The sequence below is a fragment of the Pristiophorus japonicus genome, chromosome 21 (genome assembly GCF_044704955.1).
Source record: "Pristiophorus japonicus isolate sPriJap1 chromosome 21, sPriJap1.hap1, whole genome shotgun sequence".
Lineage (NCBI taxonomy): Eukaryota > Metazoa > Chordata > Chondrichthyes > Pristiophoridae > Pristiophorus > Pristiophorus japonicus.
The window spans coordinates 84,601,288-84,622,393 of record NC_091997.1 but is presented as its reverse complement, the minus strand read 5'-3'; the positions used below and the strand labels follow the sequence as shown (position 1 = coordinate 84,622,393).

Here is a 21,106-nt window from a genome sequence, read left to right as displayed (position 1 = left end):
CCACTAGTCACTGCCTGCCATTCTGAAAAGTCCCCATTTACTCCTACTCTTTGCTTCCTGTCTAACAACCAGTCTACAAATTTGTCTGACAAATGCTCACATGCTGCAGTTAAGGCACACCACCAGCCTGCCATGCCTATCATCTAACCTTCTTTATTTATTTGATGAGTTAATTATTATTTTTTCAATTAATTATTTTAGTTTAATTAATTGGTTTATCTAGTTTAAGTTACTAATTCAGTAAAGTAATAGCAAGTTCCAATTTCCTAGCTCTGAGTTTAACCTATTTCCCTAGCTTAGAGGTTAAAATAACTATAATACTCACCAACCAATCACCCACCTGTTGCCCTGTGATGTCACTCCTTGATTTTTTTTCTGTTTTGAAGGTTCCTCATGCTGCCTCTCTTTTGCTGCCTCAGTGCGGCTGCTGCTGCTACTCATCGTTTTATCCCAGGTCCACTCCTCTTGCCACTGCGAATGACAGTTAATTATTATTAGCTATTAATGTTTTAAAAAAATTATATTTTCACCTAAGAAAGTGAGTTTCTAAATGATAGATATTGATTGTATATTGATATGCAATTTTAAAGGAAACAGTGCTTTGTAAATTCACAAACCATTTCAATAATTATTGCTTTCTATTTCAAATGCAATATTGGTAATAATTTCCTTGGGGAAATGCAAGCAGCAACAGTGAATGGTGTCCTTTTTACGAGCTCTCAATGCAATCATAAATCTAATGATGTGGATGAAAATAGCTGGTAGATTTAACAATTTACAGTATTAAAGTAATGTAATTTATAATTCCATCGCATACTGATACATTTGAGTTATTGCAGACAACCGCAAAGGTTTTTGTTTCACGGAAGTGCTACAGACTATGTGTCAGATGGCTTCCAGCAGCCGAAATCTTGTTACAAAATCAGAGTGCTGCTGTGATGGTGGACGTGGCTGGGGCACACAATGTGAAATCTGCTCACTTCCAGGAACAAGCAACTTTAAGAAAACCTGTCCACATGGACCTGGTTACAGCACAGATGGAAATGGTAATTATGCTGCCTATTGATCAAGGATACTCTCTAATTTCTTGCATTGTTTTTTCTTATGTTTATTTTTAAGATAATAATACACTTCATATGTCTTATTGAATGATAAAATAAATATAATGATCCATAGCAATGGTGCTTTCATGTAAAGATAGTTTTAAAGTGTGAAAGAGTTTGTAAGTATTTTCTGATATATTTAGAGCAAAAAGCAAAAATAACAACTTTCATTTATATATAGTGCCTTTGCAATAGAAAAGTCCCAAGATGCTTCACAGGACGTAAGGAAAAATAAAAGCCAATCCAAAAGAGGAGATATTAGCAGGGGTGAAGTCACTGAGGCTTTTAAAGAGGGTTTTTTTTAAAGAAGATGATGGTAGAGAGGGAATTCCAGATCTTGGGGCGACTGAAGGCATGGCTGCCAATGGTGGGGCAAAGAGAGAGGAATGAACAAGAGACCGGAACAGAAAGTGTCGGGCTGAAGGAGGTTACAGAGATGGGGAGGGGCAAGGCTATGAAAGGATTTAAGCATAAGCAAATACTGCAAACAAAGCTTTTCTGATATTGTTATTCCTCACATTTGGCTGTTGATGTGTATGGTTCCTCTTTACTGTAATAAAAAGTGGTAGGTTGACTTTAAGAAATTATGTCAACATTCAAAATTAGAATGGATAGATGGATGAACAAAAAGGGGTTGAAGGATGTCAGAATAGGGGAAAATAAAAGTGCTTAAAACTATATTCCCATGGAGGGTAAATACCGAAATGGACTGGTTGCGCCGAATAACCTGTTTCTGTGTTGTAACTGCTATGTAGTCTTATATGTATGCTATGTATTTCTATATATCTGTTTTGCAAAGACTATTTTCTTGTTAAAACTACTTCAATATATTTCTTCACAGTGTTCAATCCGTTGGTGTTAATACTATTTAACATGCCACGTAGTTATTGTACTAAAAGTTCATCTGCTTGATAAATTCATGTGTATTTTACGCAAACAAATAATAAGAGGGAAGTAAGTAAAAAAAAAACTGCAAATGCTGGAGATACACAGCAGTTTTATCAACATCTGTGGAGAGAGAAGGCAGGTTAACATTTTGGGGTAAGCGATTGTCAGAACTGAAAACTGAAAGATAAGCAAGAATTTTAATAAGGAAAATAAGTTGAGGGAGAAACCATCACAGAAAATAAATTAATGGGTTACTGACCTGCAAACTGCTAATAGAAAAGGAAAAAATATTTAGATATTGTCAAAAATTGTGTCAGTGACGCTGTGAACAGGCATTAAAAGAATGTGCATATAACACATATGATGAAAAGGCTACAAGAAATGTCCACAGGGGAACAAACAAGAAAATGGAGGAAATTGAAGCAAAAAAGAGGGAGAAAAATACCTGCAGAGAGTGCATTTACTGTGTTTATTATTAATGGGCACAGGCACAGCGCTATGTATTAACAAAGAAATACATGATCCCTAATTTCCTAGTGATTGTAGAAGAAAGTAATGTCTTAAAACAAACAATGCTGCTGTATTTTGTTTCAAGGAACATTTAACTAGTTATATGTGCAAACTTGAAACATAAAAATACAACTTTGAAACTACATAAAGTGTTAATGTGTGAACCATAGGATGAATTTACAGATCCTGTAGTCTTAGTGGTAGCCGTACTCAAAGGAAATGCAGGTTAAAGTAAGGGTGCAGTGCTGTTGCAGTCCTGTCTCCAACTCGTGCTCCCTTTGAGTTTGGTTCCATGCTGGGAGCACAGGATCAATGAATTTACCTTCCTATGCACAAAAATTGTATCTGCCGTGTAATATTTCTGCATCTTTGTCTGGGTTACCCTACCTGTATCTGATGATTATAATTCAGGTAATGATTCTGAACCACTATGGTGTCTCATGATCCCTCGTGATAGCACTGTATAATAACTGCCCAAATGTGACCAAAGTGTCTTGGGAAAGAGATCTGAGAGCAACAATTGATAAGTGTGTGGAAATTGATATGGGATTTGACTTAATCCATCAGCTATAGTAAAAGTATAAAAGAGATGCTCATAAGTAAATCTTACAAGCAAGAAACAATCAACTGATTTGCACATTAAGAATCTCAAATGCTAGAAATTATGTGGTGCAGCAGGTTCCAATATAAACATATTGTGGGAGAGTCCCACACTAGGTAGGTGCAAGCAATTTATTTTGAAAGAAGTAAGGCAAATTGCCCAAGTTGACATCCCCATGATGCTACTATATATGCAATATTTCTGTAAACTGAAACCCTTCTAAATTCCTAAAGATGATGCTCTCATTTGCTCACAAGGGTGTCACAGTATTATGGAAATTTAAGCATTTGTTTATTCAAATCACGCCAGTTCTGAATATCTGGGTTATTTTACAGACAGAAGGCATCACGTATTCATTTCAAAAGGTTTATTCATATTTGAGAAAATATGTAATCTCAACCCAAACAATTTCAATTCTTGATCACGAGCAGAAACGGATCCTCCAGCACGAAGTGAGTGAGTGAGGTGATGGTCAGGTCGCTGGATTCCCACTCAAATAACACAGCATCAGAAATCATAGACACTGTTCATCGACATTGCCTGCTTTTGCAAAGAATGTGCAAAAGCCTTATTTGAGCTTCAAAAACTATGCAGATGAAGGCTAAATTGGCCAATGTGCAAAATCTTGGAGTTTATGATGCGCACCAGCTGTGCTCTCAGCATGGCCATTAAAGCTAGATATTAAAGGTCAGTTGTATTCTGGCCTAGCTGCAAGGTTTCTCTTAAAGCTGAACGGCTCTAAACTATTGAATTCCATTTTACTTCAATTTGACAGGGATTGGATTCAGTGCATGTCCTCTTACTAGATCTATAAGAAGATCAAAGAAGGGATACTAGGATGATCAGATGGCCTCAAAAGCGCACTGACTCCTCTCACCATTACTCAAGTAACCGTTTCTACAGGCCCAGACACAGCCAAATGTAATGTTGAAGGGGAACTGTTTTCACAGACTGAGGTTCAAAAAATAGCCTATTGTAGATTGGAAGTTTAGACCTCTGTTGCAGTATTTGAGTATTCATGAGAGATAATCCCACTGGTCGTAAGACATCTGGTACTAGGGCTCTGCTGCAGATCTACTTGGCGTTGCCGCGTACTCCATAGCGGACTGTAGAGATTAAGCTGGTGAACTTATTGGGCCTGAAATCCTGGTCGGGAAGGCATCGCAAAAGCTAGTTTTCGCCGCACAACGCACATGCACTGAAAACCTACTTTTCCGCATACACGCATCTCGGCAACAACGACATTTGCATGGGCAAGATTGCGCTATTTGCCCATCTCTTGCCCAGCGAATGTCCTTAAAACTCTTGCGCCTGGTAAAAGCAGAATTTTAAAATATATAAAAAACATAAAAAAATAAAATTTAGAAAACACATTTTAATGTTAAAAACTTTGCCCACTAATGTTCATTTATTTTAAACCCTAATTGCAAAACTTTTTTTTTTAAATCGGGAAAATATTTTTTTCTCTAACGCATTTATTAACTTTAATTTAAATTAATTTTAATTATCTGAGGAGTGTTTTTTATTTTTTATGTTGTGTTTAGTGTGCTTGTTTTTTTCTCATTAACAACAATAGGAACTCATAGGTACGGAGTTCTTATTGCTATTAATGAGAATACTTTACCTGATTGGTTGTGCAGTCACACGTGACTGCACCTTCTGCGTCAGAATGTCAAGGACGGGAGAACGCTCCGCAGTGCGAGAAGAGAAAACCTCCCCACCGGAATCGCAGGTAACCTGGGACCACCAGGTAATTTCGTAAAAATTCTCCGGTCGGAGGTGTTCATCCGAAAGAAACCTTCGACTGGAATTTCAGGCCCAGTAGTTCTAGTAGAACAAGCTAGATGGCTACAGTAGACCAATCCTACTCAGAAGCAATCTTCTTTTATAAACAGGTTCTGTGAAGTCCAAAATCCTAACCTTAGCAGCTGAGGAAGGATATCAAAATTAGCCCTCAGAAATCAGATTCCTACTCCTCCACCCACTTGCTGCTCCTCACTCATGCTCATTGCTTCTCATACCTAAATCCTCAGGGTAAATTACAAAGGATATACGGCACAGAAACAAGCCATTCGGCCCAACCAGTCCATGCCGGCGGTTATGCTCCACTCGAGCCTCCTCTCATCTTTCCTCATCCAAATATATCAGCATAACCCTCTATTTCTTTCTCCCTCATGTGCTTGTCTAGCCTCCCCTTAAATGCATCTGAACTATTCGCTTCAACCATTCCCTGTGGTAACGAGTTCTACAATTACCACTCTTTGGGTTAAGAAGTTTTTCTGAATTCCTATTGGGTTTGTTAGTAACTATCTTGTATTGATGGCCTCTACTTACGCTCTTCTCCACAAGTGGAAACATTCACTCTGTATTTACTCTATTAAAACCTTTCATAATTTTAAAGGCCTCTATTAGGTCACCCTCGGCCTTCATTTTTCAAGAGTAGAGACCCAGCCTGTTCATATTTTTCTGATATGTATACCCTCGCATTTCTGATATTATCTTTGTAAATCTTCTCTGCACCCCATCCAGTGCCTCTATATTCTTTTTATAATATTGCAACCAGAACTGTATGCAGTACTCTTAAGTGTGGTCTAACCAAGGTTTAGCATAACTTCCCTTCTTTTCAATTCTATACCTCTAGAAATAAACCCTATGCTTGGTTTGCTTTTTTTATGGCCTTGCTAACCCGTGTCGCAACTTTTAGTGATTTGTGTATTTGTACTCCGAGATCCGTTTGTTCCTCTATCCCACCTAGACACTCATCCTCTAAGTAATAAGTACTCTCTGCTTTCAGTCTTGAAGCCAGCTAGCTATCTCATTCTGCTGCTTGTCCCCTGACTCCACATTCGCTGACCTTGTTTATCACTCTTATTATGGGGCACCTTATCAAAGGCCTTTTGAAAATCTAGATGAATTATGATACATAACCACACAGCCACTTGGAAAATAGCATTTTTGGGTCATCTTGCCATTGCGGTCTTCAAGTCTAATACTACCTTCCTCATTTGAATTCAGGTTCTGGAGACTCCATTAATTCTTGTGGCAACCTGCTCCCAGGCACTTCTCACAGGTATACTTTGGGGTATGTGCTCTGGAGTAACCAACAGGACAGTCCTCCTTGAACATACTTCGTGCAGCAGGACTGCTAATCTATTACAGAATCTGAAGTTATTCGCCTGTGACATTCCCTTTAGTTTACTTTTGCTGCTCAAGTTCATATTGCAAAGAAACAATGTTACTACCTCTGCCACTGCTCTGCTTTAAGAGGCTGCCACGTCCTTTAAGTATAGACAGCAGCACTCCCAAATTCCAGTCATGTAAATGTAAACTCTCAATAGACATTCACTCTTGCTACTATACCAAATGATTATACTAGACATACTATTATACGGTTTGTTTTAAATGATAATATTTAGACTTTTGTATATTGCACAAATGTGTGTATCTAGATAAAAATAAAAACACGTGTGAGTGCTTGCGATACTGATTCGGATGGTCACTGGTTCATTCCTTGGTCTGCGCTGAGTTATATGTTCTTGGCAGCAGAGTGTTATAAGGCGTTACATTTGATCTCATCATCCCAGCAAAGGAGAGTTCCAACTTCAGATTGCTATGCAGTGACACCCCCGTCCCCTTTACATATGTGGACATTAGGTGAAGATAGGATTGGGCTTGGCACACTTCATAGTCTGGGACACACACAGGTGGAATGACCAATTAGGCAAGGTAAGATGAAGGCAGCTGTGCTACTGGAACTCTACCACATCATAAAATCAGCACCTTCAGAAGAAAAAGGAGCAAACTATGTTGTGACTTAAGCCCAGTTTTATGATATCTGGAGTATCTTTAAACAATATTTTATTTTGTTTCAGATATTGATGAATGTCGAGTTCTTGGAAATCTGTGTCAGAATGGACAGTGTATTAATACTGTAGGATCATATCGATGTCTATGCAAGACTGGTTACACCACAGACCTCGCTGGCATATCATGTGTAGGCAAGTATTTTAAAAAGTTTTGTAGGTACAAGGATATAGATCATACAAAGTTACAAGGATAGGTTAATGGATGCAAGCAATCAGCAACTTAATCAATGCATGTGGCAAATTCTAACCATTCATTTTTGAACAATGTTAAACCTGATGTTACCTAACAGTAGGGAACCAAACATTTTTAATGGTTCAGCTAATTTGTAAAGAATGCATACAGGTTTAATTTTACAAGTTCGATTATTTTCAAGCGCACAAAGTGTACGTATTTATGTAGCTTCGTTACGTAGTTAATGTCCCCAGGAGAGACATGTGACAGGAACAGTAGGAGAAAAATTAAAGGTGGTAACGAAGAATATTGTTTTAGAGGAAGCTTTTAAAGATGAGAAGCAGCAATGCAGAGCCATTTGGGGAAGAGAGTTCCAGAGTGTACTGCAGAGAGGCTGAAGGCAGTAGTAACAACGGGCCCAAGTTTCCACATGATTCGCGCCTGATTTTTAGGAGCAACTGGTGGAGAACGGACTATTTTAGAAATCGCAATTCTCCACATTTTTTTTTTCTGCAGTTCTAGTCAGGTAGAACAGTTCTAGTTTAGAACAGAATTTTTTCTTCAAAAGGGGGCGTATCCGGCCACTGACGCCTGATTTGAAAGTTTCCACGGTGAAAATGTACTCCAAACTAAAGTAGAATGGCGCCAGTGAAGATTTTTGTAGAACTGAAAAAACCTGTTCTACACATTAAAAAATCAGGCGCAGGTTACAAGTTAGGTGCCCAGAATGAGGTGGGGGGTGGAAGGGAACTCAGTAAATTTGACAATAAATCCTTATTTATACTTATACAAATATTATACAAATAAATCCAACCTGAATAAACATTTATAAGCAAAGAAAAGATTAAATAAATCATCTTCCTACCTGTGTGAAAGTGCTTCAGCCAGGGAGAATTCTGCAGCTGTTCGTGCCGCTGAGCGAGAGAGAGGGAGAGGGGAGGGAGAGAGAGGGGGGGGGAGGGGGAGGGAGAGAGAGGTGGGGGGGGAGGGGGAGGGAGAGAGAGGGGGGGGGAGGGGGAGCGGGTGTCGGGTCGGGGGGGGGGGAGTGGGTGTCGGGTCGGGGGGGGGAAGCGGGTGTCGGGTCGGGGGGGTGGGGGAGCGGGGGTCGGGGGGGGGGAGCGGGACTCGGGTCGGGGCGGGGGGGGGAGAGCAGGTCTCGGGTCTCTGTCGGGGCGGGGGGGAGCGGGTGTCGGGGCGGGGGGGGAGAGCGGGTGTCGGGGGGGGGGGGTGGAGAGCAGGTGTCGGGGGGGGGTGGAGAGCGGGTGTCGGGTCGGGGCGGGGGGGGAGAGCGGGTGTCGGGGCAGGGGGGGAGAGCGGGTGTCGGGGGGGGGGGGTGGAGAGCGGGTGTCGGGTCGGTGGGGGGGGGAGGGGGAGCGGGTCTCGGTCGGGGCGGGGGGGAGCGGGTGTCGGGTCGGGTCTGGTCGGCGGCGGGGGGGAGCGAGTCGGGTCTGGTCGGGCGGGGAGCAGGAGCTGGCCGTGGGAGGAGCCTCATTCACGCAGCCCCAGTGAGGCCATTGGGCCAGGGCTAGGGGCTGCGTGCTTCGGGCCCCTCCCACACAGTTCGGCGCCTGGAGCTACTGCACTTGCGTGCCGACTGTAGCGCGCATGTGCAGAGGTCCCGGCACTGTTTTCAGCGCAGGGACCTGGCTCCGCACCCCCCACAGCTCGTGCCGGCTGCGCCGAGTGCCACAGGACCTGTAAGTCGGTGGAGACTACCGAGGATTTTTTTAGGCGCGAAAAACGGGCGCCCAGCTCGGAGGGGCGCCCGTTTTTTTTCTTGTGGAAACTTGGGCCCAACATGGGGGGGGAGGGGGGGTTTAGCTGCTCAATTTTCACCTGAAGAAAGTGCAACTGTCGGAGAAAAATTGCCCGCCTGATTCAGACAGACCTTAAAATAGGTGCTCAGCACTCTAGCACAAAACAGGCGGGAAGCTATTTAAATCTGCAAATCTGGTTCTATGCTACTGTAGGATCCCAATAGCAATTTTAATGTACAAATGGGCGAAATATGTGACTGGCAATATTAGTCATAATTGTACTGAGCATTAAGCTGCTTAACCAGTGGAGGTATGTATTTTTTTAAGATTTTTGTGGGGCTAGCAGGAGCATTTATACTCTTCTTAACTCCACAACAATCTTCTGGTCCACTGCCGGTCCATTCTCGCCCCCATCCCTCCAATAGATCCTACCAGCCGGCCAGTTCCATACAGAAGCCAGCTGATTTTCCACTGGCCGAAACCGCCAAACTGCAGTGGAGTGCCCATCTGACGCCTGCAGTTCGCTGGTATAATTCAAATGAGGCCCTCGCCTGAAAATAATTCAATCCTCTTTACTATGGCCTTGGATGTAAGCTGAGGATCCCCCCACCCCATAGGGTTAAAAGAGGTGTGGCCATGGTGAGATTTGTGAATGAAAACAAAGATTTTGAATTCAATAAGTTAGAAGATGGGGAGGCCTTGAAAGTTGCCAAAGTCAGCGATGGTGGGTAAGGAGAATAGGATGTGGTGATGGAGTTTACGAATGGTGGAGCTTTGGCAGGAGAGGGAGCATAGTGGCAAAGAGAAGTCGAGCCTGTCGGTGATGGTGATGAGGAGGCGGGAAGTAAAGGCAGAGTTTAGCAATATTACAAAGGTAGAAATTGGCCATCTCTGTCATGTATAGGATATGCGGTTTTGAGCTCAGCTAAGCGTCAAATAGGAAACCTTAATGCTCAGCCTGAGTAAGCAGCCAGGAAAGGAAATAGAATAGAGTTATAGAGTGTGGAGCTTTTAGTAGAGTCAAACAAAATGGTTTCAGTCTTGCCAGTGTTAAATCGGAGAAATTGCTGAATTACCACAACTTGGTGTCAGTTAAGCAGCTTGTAGTTTGGTCGCTGTGAAGTTAATAATGATGATGAAGTGGATGGCACCAGCATGCATGTGGAAGCCTAATCCAATGGCTACAGATAATGTTGCTGAGAGAAGGCATGTAGATGAGGAATAGGCTAGGTCTGAGGATGCATTCCCAAGAGGACTATTGAAAACCTGAAGAGAAGTCATTGTATGAGGTTGACTGACTATTTTGGGACAGTTAGTAATGGGACCAAGCAAAGGCATGTAGCACAGAGGTGGAGGAAGACGAAGTTGTTGAACAACAGAGTAAAGTAGAACATGCTAGCTGCTGAAAGTTGAAAATTCACTCTCATCTGGCACAGTTGCTTACATATAATTTGCATACATGGATGCAGTAAACTGGGTAAGTGTTATCCCTTAGGATTGTTGACATTTGAGAGGAAGATAAGCTGAGTTATTTACAAGTCAATATTTGCCTTGCATCTGATAGATATCCTAGCCTTAAATCGCATCTGTTGGGCAAACTCTTGTATATGTACCATTATTAGTTTTTATACAGGGTGTGTTCCCAGTAGGACTTTGCTTCAAATTTTACTTATTTGGGATAATTTTACTGTCTTATAAATCTCTTAATAGTTGCAAGTCTAATTTTGAAACTTTTCAAAAATATTTTCCTTCTATGTTCTAATAACAACCATGACATATATGCTACTTAACAGCACGTTTATCACTTATACTTTCCTCAATTGCTAGATCTTGATGAATGTGTACAGGCACCGAAACCCTGTAATTTCATCTGCAAGAACACAGATGGGAGCTACCAGTGTGCATGTCCTCGAGGATACTTGTTGCAGGAAAATGGAAAAAGTTGCAAAGGTGAATATAATAAATTCTTGCATCATAAATAACCTATCCTGGTCCAAAGATTATTTTTCTCATTACTGATTTTCAGCTGATCGAAATGAATAATAAATCAAATCAGTTTTAGCTACTGAAAACAGTAACTGTTATTGCTTCATTTCATTTAAATAGCACAGTTTAAATATTTTAAAGGCACACTGATTTATCAATGAAGCATAGTTAAACTCAAAATTAACATGTAAACAGCAAGTAAGAATATTAATGGCAGGGCTGCTGCATTGGAGAATCAACACGTCATATTTCAGATGGTCACTTCTTTATCAATTGCTGAGGTTAGCCATGTCATCCCGGGAGGACATGAAGCCAGATGCTTCCCCACGAGGTAGAAAAATTGACAGGATTCATTCCCTGGACCTCCAACAGCTAGTTGAAACTGAGATTGGAAGAGGTTTGGCATGCATGAGGAGACCCAGTTTCTCAGTCATAGTGCAATAGAGAAGTTAAGACCATGGGGTCTTTAAAATTATGAAGACATCAAGGAAAAATTAGGAGAAAATACAGCAAAGTTATCACAAAACACGAACAATATCAGATGGTGTTTCAGGTGGTAATTTATAGAGGCTGTTATCAGACACTTTGTAATGTGCAGACACACTAAAGTACAGAGGAAATGTATTAGCATGGATAGAGAATTGGCGAACTAACAGAAAGCAGAGTCGGGATAAATGGGTCCTTTTCAGGTTGGAAATCGGTGGTTAGTGGTGTGCCACAGGGATCGGTGCTGGGACCACAACGGTTTACAATATACATAGATGACCTGGAAGAGGGGACAGTAGTGTAACAAAATTTGAAGATGACACAAAGATTAGTGGGAAAGCGGGTTGTGTAGAGGACGCAGAGAGGCTGCAAAGAGATTTAGATAGGTTAAGCGAATGGGCTAAGGTTTGGCAGATGGAATACAATGTCAGAAAATGTGAGGTCATCCACCTTGGAAAAAAAAACAGTAAAAGGGAATATTATTTGAATGGGGAGAAATTACAACATGCTGCGGTGCAGAGGGACCTGGGGGTCCTTGTGCATGAATCCCAAAAAGTTAGTTTGCAGGTGCAGCAGGTAATCAGGAAGGCGAATGGAATGTTGGCCTTCATTGCGAGAAGGATGGAGTACAAAAGCAGGGAGGTCCTGCTGCAACTGTACAGGGTATTGGTGAGGCCGCACCTGGAGTACTGCGTGCAGTTTTGGTCACCTTACTTAAGGAAGGATATATACTAGCTTTGGAGGGGGTACAGAGATGATTCACTAGGCTGATTCTGGAGATGAGGGGGTTACGTTATGATGATAGATTGAGTAGATTGGGTCTTTACTCGTTGGGAGTTCAGAAGGATGAGGGTGATCTAATAGAAACATTTAAAATAATGAAAGCGATAGACAAGATAGAGGCAGAGAGGTTGTTTCCACTGGTCGGGGAGACTAGAACTAGGGGGCACAAACTCAAAATACGGGGGAGCCAATTTAAAACCGAGTTGAGAAGGAATTTCTTCTCCCAGAGGGTTGTGAATCTGTGGAATTCTCTGCCCAAGGAAGCAGTTGAGGTTAGCTCATTGAATGTATTCAAATCACAGATGGATAGATTTTTAACCAATAAAGGAATTAAGGGTTATGGGGAACGGGCGGGTAAGTTGAGCCAAGTCCACGGCCAGATCAGCCATGATCTTATTGAATGGGGGATAGATGGCCTACTCCTGTTCCTAATTCTTATGTTCTTCTCCAGTTATTTAGAACCTGTAATTAAACATGTTCTATAACACAGCTGAAATTGTTCGAGTAAAAATTTTCCCAAATCTATAAATAAAAACTCATGGGATACCCTATCAAAAGGTTTTTCTTGATCTATCTTTAGCACATCAGCCTCCCACTCTCTTCCATGAGCTCTATGCATCTCAGATTGAGGCCACTATGTCTGTAATGTCCCAGCCTACGACTCCATAGGACTGAGAGGACAAAACTATCAGCGGCATCACCTCCTCACCAAGATCTTATAATCCACATTCAGTAATGGGATGGACCTCAAATTCTTTAAATCCTGTCTATTCCCTTTATTTTTATAAGCTAAGATTATGATACCTCCTTATAGATGGGGATAGACTTCCTTCAAGTTTAATCTCCTTTAAGACATCTAAGAGAAATGGAGTTAAAATTTCTAATAAAAAATAAAAAAAACTTCTTTATAAAATTCTGCAATCAGTCCATTGGACCCAGGGCTTCTTCCCCCTTTCATTCCACATTGCTATTTTCAGGGTTGAAATAACTGAATAGATATCAAATTGGCTAAAGAATAGAAAGCAGAGAAGAGGGTAGAAAGCAGAGTTCCAGTGCTGGGACCATTGCAAATTCATAGTTTACATTAATAATTTGGTAACTTAATATCAAAATTGCATATGATACCAAACTGGGTGGGAGGGGGCGGTGTGGTATATCTAACATGGAGGAAGAATGCAACACAATGCAAGAAGACGTTAGAAAACTTGCAGATTGGACAGTTAAGTGACAAAAACTTTAACAGAAATAAATATGAGGTGATGCACTTTGGTAAGAATAATAGAAGCATCACCTACAGCATAGAAAACAAGAAACTGAATGGGATAAAAGAGCAAAGGGATTTAGGGATACAGGTGAATAAATCATTTAAAAGTAGCATTGTCGGTCAGGGAAACAATTAAAAATTCTAACAGAACTGGGATTTATTTCTGGTTACAGAATTCAAAAGTAGTGAAGTTATATTAAATTTGTATAAGACCCTGGTCAGGCCGCATTTAGTGCACAGTTCTGGTCACCATACTATGAAAAGGACATCGAAGCACTGGAGAAACGATTATACCAGAACTGAGAGATTACAGCTATCAGGAAAGATTGAACAGGTTGGACCATTTTTCTTTAGAAAAGAGAAAACCTGGAGGTCTTTAAAATTATGAATGGGTTGGACAGGATAGATGTGGAGAGAATGTTACGAATAAATCCAATAGGGAAATAAGGTGACATTTCTTTACTCAGATAGTGGTTAGAAATTGGATCTCGCCACCGCAGAAAGTGTTTGAGGCAAATGTAGATGTAATGGGAGAAGACTTGTGTGGAGTATTAGCACCAGCACAGATGATGATAAAAACAGAAAATGCTGGAAATACTCAGCAGGTAAGGCAGCATCTGGTGAGAGAGAAACAAAGTTAACATTTCAGGTCGATGACCTTTCATCAGGACTCGAAAATGTTAGCGATATAACAGGTTTTAAGCAAGTACAAAGGAAGGGAAAGGGAGTGAGGAGGAAAGAACAAAAGGGAAGGTCTGTGATGGGGTGAAAGGCAGGAGAGATTAAATGACAAAAAGGATGATGGTGCGAGGCAAAAGGAGATGGTAATGGGACAGGTAAAGAAACAAAAGATGGGTCTAGAGGAAGTGTAAATGGGAATAGCAGAATCATTACTGACAGTGTCCGTAAAATTGGAAAGTGGGAATAGGGCGGAGAATTAAAATGACAGACGACTGGAAGCTCGGGGTCATGCTTGTGGACTGAACAGAGATGTTCCGTAAAGTGATCACCCAATCTGCGTTTAGTCTCCCCAATGTAGAGGAGACCACATTGTGAACAGCAAATACAGTATGCTAAATTGATAAGTAAATCATTGTTTCACCTAGAAGGAGTGCTCGGGGCCCTGGATGGCAGGGAGGGAGGAGGTAAAAGGGCAGGTGTTACTACATCTACGCTTTCACGAGACGTTGTCGTGGGAGGGGGAGGGGGTGTTGGGGGGATTGAGCTGTGGACTGGCATGTCGTGGAGGGAGCGATCCCCTCAGAATGCTGAGATTTACAGACTAGTTGAGCCAAAAGGTGTATTATTCTATGTAAGTATACACCATGTAGGACTAAATGCTTTTACTACAAAACTCTTGTTAACAATAATTACTTTCTTTATTTCTATGATCAGTAATTTTTATTGTCAAGAGTTTTCTAATCGAAATTAATTTTTACGAGCTTCCTATTCTGATTGACAGACATATGAGACTGGATTTTCCCCTGCTATCCCACCCAAAAATGGGTGGGTTAGCGGAAGATATGGGCCTCAAAATTGGGCAGTGCGGCCTACCACTGCTTCACCGCACTAACCTAAATTCTTTCTTCCTGCCACAGCTCCTGCCAGAACTCTGTCAGTACGTACTGGGGTAGTAATGTGAAAGCCCCAAAAGACCTGATAGAGGAAGAGGGTCTTGTAGCCAAAGCCTTCAGGCGACGATTACTTGATTTCTTCAAAGCTCTTTTCCTTTTTAACGGTGTACCTGTCACTTAAGGTGCTGCAGCAGGAGTCTTACTGCAGCGCCATTGTAATTTCCCTAAAATCCACTAGTAAGATTACCATCAGGCACCTGCCATAAATGTCTACTGATCCCTAACTCACGTAACTGGGCTGGAGCTATGAAAAGATTGGGGAGGTGGGCGTAAGTCCCACTTTGATTCTGTAGGTGTGAAAAGAGGAAATCTAGTCCATGGTCTATTAATCTGTGTATTTGCTTGGGCTATTTTCCACTGGGCGGTCCGACTAATTAACTTAAGGGTTTAAACTTACCACTATCTGGAATTTTACAATGTTTGTCTTAAATCATGATTACCACCGATGGTGAAGGTAAGCAGAGACATCTGGTCCGGCGTGGAATATATGGGCTGGAGCTTTGTTTCTACTCCGCCCCCCTCAGTTGTAGCACATGAAGAACTGGAGCTCTAGAACTGCTTCTAAGATTTATTTGAAAAATAAATGATTTTGTCTATGTCGTAACAAAAGTTTCAGTTGGCTTCAACGGTGCATGGCTTAATCATAAGCAGGTGGTGTTTACTGATGACCCACCTTTCATGTAAATCAAATAACCACAGGACCTTTAGGCCTGTAGATGGTAATTGCAAAACAGGGTGCAAGTGGCTTCTGCTTGCTCCCCATCAACATTAGGCCATTAGGTCATGAAATTGTCACCATAGCATTAATGTATACTTTGGGCTTTGGGAAGGAAAGCTGTAGTAACAACAGAGTTCGTTTTGCCTCCATTATGAATTAAGCTGTTGATTTCTTTTTTAGACCTGGATGAATGTGCTACAAAGCAGCACAATTGTCAGTTCCTTTGTGTCAACACAATTGGTGGATTTACTTGCAAATGTCCCCCTGGATTCACACAGCATCATACAGCATGTATTGGTAAGTCACTGGCTGGGGGTGAAGAGGAGGTAAGGAGGGAGGGGTGTGGAGAAGTTAAACTGCAGATAATCTTTGTGCATTGGAGCAATAGTAGTCCCTAAGCATAGTGCGCACAGAAACAGGTACACGTTTGTTCGAACACAACTGTACATTGGTTCTCAGTTGTTTACATTATACCTGATTGTCACATAACATGTTGTGGCACCTTAGCGCTCTCAATGTAATACATGTTATTTCAAATCATCTTTAATTGGGACAAATCCTTTAATGATCTTTCAATCTCATTTGCATTATGATGTGATCAATATTGAATCTATAGCCAAACCAGGGTACTGGGGAAGTTGAGCAGAAGGTTTGCAATGCTGAAAGCTGCTACTCTTTAGAGCTTTATTTGAAGAAATTGCATGGACACTATTTGTTTTGCCTTATTTTGCAGCAACAGTGCTCAAATAATACATGCATTTGCATTATAGTAACAAATACTTTTAATCTGCATTTATTCCTCACAAACTTTATTACATAAAGGAGTTTACTGCTCTTCAAAGCCAACTAATTCAAATTATTGAATAATTCAATTTATCTTGGCATTAAATTCCCACTTTGCTATGTTATTTATGTTGCTTAAATCAATTTTTCAATGCAAAATGCCATTCACCTCAAAAAATGCTGCCACAAAGTTTTAACGGGCTCGAAAGCACAAACTTCCTGTTTTCTGACATCAATTTCAATTTGGCACCTTTTCTAGGGGATCTATTTGGGTCTGTGAACAGGGAAACTGATCAATCAGAAAGATTCTCAGATGGCAAAGTAGGCCGTAAAGAGCAGGAAATATAAGTTGCACTTAAATCATTGTATAGAAAGCAAAATAAAGATTGGAACATACACTTGGGATTAAGGGAGAAACTTAGATAAGAAAAAACAAATTTAAAGAAACCTTTATCTTTTTAAAAAACCTGCGGCATTAAAATTTTCTTCTGAGGAAATGAGAATCCACACTTTAAAAAATTAATTTTTCAGGGCCAGAGAGGTTGTTCAGCGGTAATTATGACTTACCTAGGCTGTTTAAAAACTCAGTTACTCCTGATTCAACCAGGCTTCATTTTTTTCATTGTTCTTTACAGCAAGTATAGTGGGTAATTAGTTTAAGTTCACGTCAAAATCAGTGATTCTGTGTTGACTTCATCGACGAAGACTACCATAGTGCACCCTGTGGAGAAGCAGCGTATCTGACAACTTCCGGATTTGTGTGTTTAACTGTGCAGATGCCAGAAGTTGCTATCCGTTTTACTTAGTAATAATGACGAGCGTTGACAACCTTGTCATTATTACTACCGCAAATTCCAGACCATTGTCTGTGTTGTGTATGCAATAACTGTTAGACTGAGTACTGTTTAACTGTTCTTGCTATGGAGGGAGTGCAGCGAAGGTTCACCAGACTCATTCCCGGGATGGCAGGACTGACATATGAGGAGAGACTGGATCGACTGGGCTTGTATCCACTGGAGTTTAGAAGAATAAGAGGGGATCTCATAGAAACATATAAAATTGTGATGGGACTGGACAGGTTAGATGCAGGAAGAATGTTCCCAATGTTGGGGAAATCCAGAACCAGGGGACATAGTCTAAGGATAAGGGGTAAGCCATTTAGGACTGAGAGGAGGAGAAACATCTTCATTCAGAGAGTTGTGAACCTTGGAATTCCCTACCGCAGAGAGTTGTTGATGCCAGTTCATTGGATATATTCAAGACAGAGTTAGATATAGCCCTTACGGCTACGGCTTAAGGGATCAAGGGGTGTGGAGAGAAAGCAGGAAAGGGGTACTGAGGTGAATGGTGGTGCAGACTCGAAGGGCCGAATGTCCTACTCCTGCACCTATTTTCTATGTTTCCAAGAGATATGACCTTGGCTCTGCTTTATTAAGGCCCAAAATGACTAAAATACAAAATGGCTGGCCTTTTATACACTGGCTGCACACACTTGCGTGCAGCCCAATGGCCTCCAACAGTGATGCCATCTAGAGACTAGTGATCCCAAAAGTACGTACATGACAATATCCCCCTCTGAGATATTAACAGTCTTTTACAAATTGAGACGGTCCGGTGTTTTACGCTCCCGGGTTGACCATCTCAGTTCACCTCCAGCCTTGGGTGAGCGTTCAGAGTCTATTGTGACTGGTGGCTGGGTGGCTGACCTGGTGGGAGTGGCAATCGCCATGTCACGGATTGAAAGTCCATTTTCATTGAACATGTCAGTGATTGAAAGTCCCGATTCACTGATGACCACTGAGTCCTCTGATGACTGAGGGTAGGTCGGTTGATGTTCGATTGTCTCTTTCTCCGACTGTTCCGGTTCATCTGTGTGCCACAGCTTTGTCTGATCCATATGTTTCCTGCATGTTTGACCATTTTTGAGCTTGACAATAAATACTCTGTTGCCCTCCTTGGCCATGACAGTACCAGCGATCCACTTGGGACCCTGACCATAATTGAGAACATATACAGATTCATTTACAGAAATATTGTGTGACACAGCTGCACGATCGTGATACCCTTGCTGACTTTATCTTCTATATTCAACATGATTATTCAAGTCAGGGTGTACACGAGATAGCTTGATCTTAAGACCTCTCTTCATCATTAGTTCAGCAGGCGAGACCCCAGTAAGCATGTGTGGTCTTGTCCTGTAACTAAGCAGTATGCATGACAGGTGGGTCTGCAGTGACCTTTGGGTTACTCGCTTCATACTATGCTTTATGATTTGGACAGCACGTTCTGCTTGCCCATTGGATAAAGGTTTGAATGGTGCTGACCTTACATGTTTGATACCATTGAGTTTCATGAGCTCTTGAAACTCCTGACTGGTGAAGCACGATCCGTTGTCGCTAACAATGATATCAGCGAACATGACTGAGATTCTCAATGGTAGCTGTGGATGTGCTGGATGACATGATTATACACTCTATCCACTTCGAACATGCATCCAGCACAACTGAAAACATCTTCCCAGGAAAGGACCTGCAAAGTGTATGTGGATCCTGGACCATGGTTTGGACAGCCATGACCACAGGCTCAGCGGCGATTCCGCTGGTGCTTTGCTGAGCTGCATGCAAGTGTTGCACTGATGCACACATGATTCCAGCTCAATCAATTCCCCGCCACCATACATGAGACCTAGCAATAGCTTTCATCATTACAATGCCGGGATGTGTGCTATGTAGCTCACGTACAAATTTCTCTCTCCCTTGGGCATAACAACATGATTGCCCCACAGGACAATCCGACTGAATATGCAGTTCGTCTTTGCAACGAATGTAAGGTTTGGTCTCCTCGCACATTTGCTTGGGTCTGGCAGACCAATCACCTTTGGGATGCAACTTTTCACCACCGATAAAATCAGGTGTTAGCTGGTTCAGGTCTTAACTTGCTGAGCCGTGACAGGAGTTCCTTCACTCTCAAAAGCATCCATAACTAACAATAGGTCCGCCGGTTGTGGCGTTTCCAGCTCCAGTGTGGGAAACAGCAGACAGCTCAAAGCATCAACACAATTCTCGGTGCCAGGTCTATGGCGAATGAAACAAACATAGGCAGATAATGTCAGCGTCCACCTCTGGATGCGGTATGAAGCATTGGTATTGATACCTTTGTTTTCAGAGAACAGTGAAATGAGTGACTTGTGATCTGTCTCCAGTTCAAACCGAAGACCAAACAGGTACTGATGCATCTTTTTAACCCCATACACACAGACTAGTGCTTCTTTCTCTACCATGCTGTCGGCTCTTTCCGCTTTAGACAAACTTTTTGAAGCATACGCGACTGGTTGAAGTTTACCCGACTCATTAGCTTATTGGAGTACGCAACAAATTCCATATGACGAAGCATCACAGGCCAATACGAATACATGGGTCATAATGTACCAGCAGCTTGTTAGAGCAAAGCAGATTAGTGGCTTTCTCAAAAGCTCTGTCTTGAGACGCACCCCACACTCAGTTGTCGCCTTTTCTAAGCAGCATGTGTAGTGGTTCTAATAAGGTGCTCAATTTAGGTAGGAAGTTACTGAAGTAGTTGAGTAGACCCAGGAACGAACACAACTCCATCACATTCTGCGATTTGGGTGCATTCTTGATGGCCTTGGTTTTCGCGTCCGTGGGCCTGATGCCGTCAGCAGCAATTTTCCTCCCCAGGAATTCGATCTCTGATGTCATGAAGATGCATTTCGAGCGTTTCAGTCTGAGTCCCACTTTGTCCAGACGATGTAGAACCTCATCGAGATTGTTCAGATGTTCCTTGGAGTCACGACCTGTGATCAGGATGTCATCTTGGAACACGACAGTTCTGGGAACGGACTTCAGTAGGCTCTCCATGTTCCTCTGAAATATTGCTGCAGCCAAGCGAATTCCAAAAGGGCATCTGTGATAAATAAACAGTCCTTTATGCATGTTAATGCACGTAAGTTTCTTTGACGTCTCGACCAGCTCCTGTGTCATGTAGGCCGACGTCATGTCCAGTTTGGTGAATGACTTTCGCCCCCCAGCTAGTGTTGCAAACAAGTCATCAGCCTTCTGTACTGATCCTGTTTTGAAACCCTGTTGATCGTAGCCTTGTAGTCTCCACAGATTCTGACTGTGCCATCACTTTTCAGCACAGGAACAATGGGGCTGGCCCATTCATTAAATTCAAATGGTGATATAATCCCTTCACGCTGGAGTCTGTCCAATTTGATTTCGACCTTCTCCCTCATCATATATGGAATGAGCTTTATGATGGACGGGTCTTGCATCCGGGTCTACGTGGATCTGCACCTTGGCTTCCGTGAAGTTGCCGATGCCTGGTTCGAACAGCAAGGGGAACTTGCTCAGTACTTGTGCACATGTATCTTTCTCCAACGACAATGCCTTGATGTCGTTCCAATTGCATCTGATTTTTTTTCAAGCCAGTTCCTGCCAAACAGTGTTGGGCCATTGCCTGGGACAATCCATAGTGGTAACTCGTGAACCGCACCGTCATACCTCACTTTAATTGTGGCACTATCAATCATCGTTAT

The 21,106-nt window shown here is 42.0% G+C and overlaps 1 protein-coding gene across 3 annotated transcripts in view; it reads left to right on the top strand.

Moving 5' to 3' along the window:
* LOC139234157 (fibrillin-1-like) overlaps positions 1-21,106 on the top strand; it is a 602,997-nt gene that overhangs the window by 545,736 nt on the left and 36,155 nt on the right. For all 3 annotated transcript variants that reach the window (XM_070865155.1, XM_070865154.1, XM_070865156.1), the window contains 4 exons: positions 840-1,046; positions 6,975-7,100; positions 10,725-10,847; positions 15,949-16,065. In XM_070865155.1, coding sequence (XP_070721256.1) covers positions 840-1,046; positions 6,975-7,100; positions 10,725-10,847; positions 15,949-16,065 — 573 coding nt within the window. The remainder of the gene's footprint in view (positions 1-839; positions 1,047-6,974; positions 7,101-10,724; positions 10,848-15,948; positions 16,066-21,106) is intronic.